We start from the raw sequence: 4,386 nt of genomic DNA, 5'->3' as shown, positions 1-4,386 counted from the left end.
TGCTAGAAAAGCTCTCTTCGCTTTGCCAGACGCTGCCAACCCTTACAGCTGACTGCAGAGCTTTGGGCGAGCTTGCAAAGCTAAGCAATAAACAAAGCTGTGTATGTATATGTATATGCATTTGCATTTGTATGAATCAACTTACACAATACATATGGATGTATATACATACATGTGTATATTTTTGGGCGTTAAAAATAAACTCAGTTTTGAGTGTTGGGCTCTGAAGCTTTCGCCGTCTCACGCAAATCAATACCAGAGGCAGGGTTTACGATTTGCTTGAATTGAATTAAAGTAAAATGTTCCGATTTCTTTAAAGGAAACTTTTTATACGTTCATCATGTCCAAATTACAAAATCAAGCACGTAGTGTATAGCGCTTTTGTGCGATGTTAGATACTAGAAATTGGGAATACCTTTGTCTTAAAAGCTGGTTAAGATGTAGAATAATACGGGTAAAATAAAACATTTCGAAATGTTGGGAGCGTACATATCTAGCGTGTAAATTCATATTAGGTACTTGTCTATGTTATTTCGTGCAAAGTTATTTCTATATGTTTTTATTTGTTGACTGAGTGGCCTTAAGTTTTTTAAATTTGGAAGTTTGTTTAAGTTTTCTGTTTAACTAGGTTTTAATTATATTGATTTATCATTACACTGATCAATTAGCAAATTGAGTGTCTCGTCTGTTTCAGAGTCGTAGGTAGAAACAGACAGCGTGGGTACAAGCCTTGTTGAATTGGCAGCAAAGCAGTGGATTGCTTTGGCTTTTTTGCGTTTGGTTGGAATAGTAGCGAATATCTCGGGGCGAAATTCTCATTAGTATTGGCCAGAGGACGTGGTTCATTCAGAATTTGCTGACTTGAATTAGCTGGATTGATCTTTTGGCCATGATTGTCGAAGATAATAAGCAACTTAGATTAAGCCAAGTGTTATTTGGTCAATCTTGGCTGTAGGCAATGCACTCTTCATCGCTGAGGGCACCAAGTGGGAAGACGAAAGTCGAAGCAATCGATTCAATGAGTCAATTACCCACCAGAGGCCAAGAGAGAAGACAGTTTATGTTTTCTCCAAATTTTGAGAATCGTAAGCTTTCAGAACCGATAACTGCAATGGAGTTGAATATGCGTGTGCGCAGTCTGAGAAGAATGTGTAAGTTTTTGTTTTGCTTTTGCCTTGAGGCCTTGCCCTGTAGACGGGCATAGCCTAAACTATTTTATTATATATTGCCCTAAACTGACTTATGTCTACTATTACATTTTTCCTTGTGGCGATCTGGCACCATGATTTCCCATTTTCAATGGGATCAGGGTATAACAAGTAAGAAGGCTCCAGTCCATTCTAATGATTCTGTACTTCTTTATACTTCTTTATACATACATTCACATGCATCCGCACGCATGTATAAAAACGCGCTCTGCGAACAGCGCAGTAAGCAGCGACTGCGCTTGGACGGCGCTGCGGTGTGGGCAGGTTTATGATAATTTATTTGTTGAATAATTTTATTTCTAGATGTACAATCTTATTGAAACTTTCAGAACGTAATGTTCAAATGTATGTACATCCCAAAGCACAAGTTTCTAGTATTTGAAATGCGTGGTTTAAAAATTGGGGGCAAAGGGGGCGTGGTATCGAAAATCTGTTGATTACAAAATGTTTGTATTCATCATATGAATATACACAGTAAATCTGAAGTTTCCAGGTCTAATAGTGCTCAAATGAGGCTGAAAAAACAAAATCGTATTTCGATTATTCTCGTTAAAAAATTATCGGATGATTTATGTACAAAATAAGATAAACTCGTACTGCGTATGGTATACATGAGTATGCATTCCAATCCGCTGAGATCGACGCAATCAAGCAGACGGACGGACAGGGCTATATCTACTCAGATCGTCGTGCTGATCAAGAATACATATATTTTTATGGGGTCTGCGATGATTCCTTCTGCCTGTTACATACTTTTCACAAAACCATTATACCCTGGTTTCCCATTTTCAATGGGTTCAGAGTATAATAAGCCATTCGGGATAAAGCATACTTCGGTTGCTTACAACGCCTTTGACAATAACTGCATCCCCACATACTTATAGTAAATTAGTACTTATTTTGTATTTAAGTACAAAATATTTCGTAGAAATAATGGATATGGCAAAGCAACGGTTGCCGGGTCAGCTAGTATATATATGTATATATTTTTTGAGCCTGTAATGGAGTTATCCTGTATCACACTTTTCGGGTCAGACTATCAAACCTTGAATTACCTCTTTTGATTCAATTCTAGGGCTTGTTTTAGAATAAAGTTCGTATATATTGTGTATGGCTCAAATTCGAATAGCTTTGAAAAAAAGATATATATATTCACGACTGGCTTGAGTTATCTGAAATATTAGAGGTATTCATAGTCATCGAAATAAAGAACAAATTTTGAAAAGTATTTTTTTTTACACAGTTGTACTCTCTGGAATAGAGTCTGCTGGTTTATTTGCCATCAATTTTGCTTGTAAAGTATTTAGTGGGAGAAATAGCCAATTGTTGGGTCCTTAACTCTAAGCGCAACATAAGACTCGATTGCTTTGTTTGCTGTTTGCCTTGTTCGTCGATTGGGCGTCTAGAACTCCTTGTTGCTCTCCCAGGCGGTGTGCACGCCGTGGTAGCTGTTCTGCCTCTGGGCAGGGGCGTTGCGGCCGAAGGGGCTGCTGGGGTTCACCTGGAGGATGTAGTCGCCCTTGATGTCGTAGGCGGCATCGATGCCCATGTAGGCGCGCTTGCCGTAGCCGTCGTTCTGCTTGTACTGCTTAAGGGAGTTGGCGGGCACGGCGGGGAAGCTGCGCTCGTAGCCTGGGCGCACGGACTCGGCGAAGAAGCGGGTGGCGCGCATGGTGGCCTCAATGACGTTCTCAGCGCCGGGAACACCGGTGGACGGGCCGTTGGGATAGAAGTCGACGTCGCCGTTGCGGGCGGGTGTGCCCATGCCGTAGACGGACGTGTGGATGACATCAACGAACTCGGCATCGCCGCGAGCCAGTCCGGTCAGGGTGTTGCGGTTCTTGGCGACAATGTGGCTGGGGTCCAGGCCGGTGACGCGGCGCAGCTTGTGGCCAGTGAGGCGGGTGAACTCGTTGGCAGCAGCGCCGGCAACGTGAGCGCCAACATTTTCGCCAATCACGTGGATGGTCTCATAGGGCAACTGCAGCTCGCTGGTCAGCTGGGCGATCCACTTGCCGAGCTTGGTGCCGGTCTTCTCGATGTCCAGCATGGCGTAGCGCTTGTAGGTGGTCAGGGTGGAGCCCAAGTCGATCACCTGTGGCGAGGGTATTACAAATGGATGCATAAGTGGAGCTCTCACTTGACGCGCTCCCTGCCCTCGCGCTGCTACTCACGATAATGTCGCCAGTGTTGGTGTTGGCAGTCTTGGCCTGCTCGCTGTAGTCCTCCTCGCTGGATGTGCGCGGCTGCTTGTTGTCCTCGTCGACGTTGCTGCTGTACTTCTGGGCCTGCTGCTGCTGCTGCTGCAGGTTGTAGCGCTGCATGTAGGCCTGGATGAGCTTGCGGTTGGCCTTCTTCACAGTCTCGCTGGTCTGGGGCAAGCCGGTGACAATGATGGTGACCTCGTCCTGTCCGAAGTTCTGCTTCTGCTTCAGGCGGTGGATCATCTCGTTGATGGGCGCCACAATCTTATCGCCGTTGGGCCTGGGCACATAGACTTGAACGTTGCTGGGCACAAAGCTGGGCTCCACATCGTGATTGATCTGCGACAAGTGATCTGGATCGAGGAGCAAGGACGACCATTAGCCAAGGGCCAACTACTGGGCAATTTCTGTCCAAATACTTACACACTTGCTGCAGCAGCTCGGCGCCCTTCTCGAGGGGCATGCTCTCCAGACGCTCCAGCGTCAGCTCATCCACGGCGGGAATCGACTCCAACTCCTGCACGGACAGCCACTGGGATGGCTTCAGCGCCTGGTTGACGCTATTGCCGCCCATACGGGGGGCTGGGCCGGCCATGGCCGCAACGACCAGGCAAGCCAAGAGGCTAAGCACTCGCATCGGATTCATCGTGTTCTAGACCAGGGCTTCAACTACTGCAGGAACTTCACTGAGCTCTCAATGTTGCTATGAGTTGAACTGTCTTCCACAGCGGCGAGCTACACATTTTATAGCACCCAAGCCCATTCGCATTTTGCACTGTCAGAGAGAGCTCAAGCCACAAATGCAGCGTTGCAGTTTCTAAATATGTACAAATACATATACATATGTAGAGTTTGACAGCTGATAGGTGCCTACGTTTGCTTGATACCTCACGGATCCCCCTCAGCCCGCCTCGTCTCCTAAGGGCCTGCAACAAACTAAGCTGCCTGATGATAGCAAACTGCTTGAATGGGCA

At 45.9% G+C, this 4,386-nt stretch overlaps 1 protein-coding gene across 1 annotated transcript; it reads right to left on the bottom strand.

Annotated features, from left to right (window-relative positions):
* Positions 1-2,473: 2,473 nt before the first annotated feature.
* On the bottom strand, positions 2,474-4,142 carry Yp1 (Yolk protein 1). The gene is made up of 3 exons (XM_018108699.3): positions 3,836-4,142; positions 3,383-3,765; positions 2,474-3,303 (listed from the first exon to the last, which is right to left on the bottom strand). The coding sequence occupies exons 1-3, from the start codon at positions 4,056-4,058 to the stop codon at positions 2,611-2,613; spliced, it is 1,299 nt and encodes a 432-aa protein (XP_017964188.1). The 5' UTR covers positions 4,059-4,142; the 3' UTR covers positions 2,474-2,610.
* Between the last annotated feature and the right edge of the window lie 244 nt (positions 4,143-4,386).

Source organism: Drosophila navojoa, chromosome X (genome assembly GCF_054131105.1).
Source record: "Drosophila navojoa isolate 15081-1374.11 chromosome X, UAZ_NAV_1.0, whole genome shotgun sequence".
NCBI lineage: Eukaryota > Metazoa > Arthropoda > Insecta > Diptera > Drosophilidae > Drosophila > Drosophila navojoa.
This window is presented reverse-complemented; position numbering and strand designations above follow the sequence as displayed.

Coding starts and splice junctions, on each gene's coding strand:
- Yp1 (XM_018108699.3), bottom strand. CDS start 4,058: ATGAATCCGATGCGAGTGCTTAGCCTCTTGGCTTGCCTGGTCGTTGCG. Junction 3,766..3,835: donor CGAGCTGCTGCAGCAAGTGT/GTAAGTATTTGG, acceptor TCCTCGATCCAG/ATCACTTGTCGCAGATCAAT. Junction 3,304..3,382: donor CCAACACTGGCGACATTATC/GTGAGTAGCAGC, acceptor CCCTCGCCACAG/GTGATCGACTTGGGCTCCAC.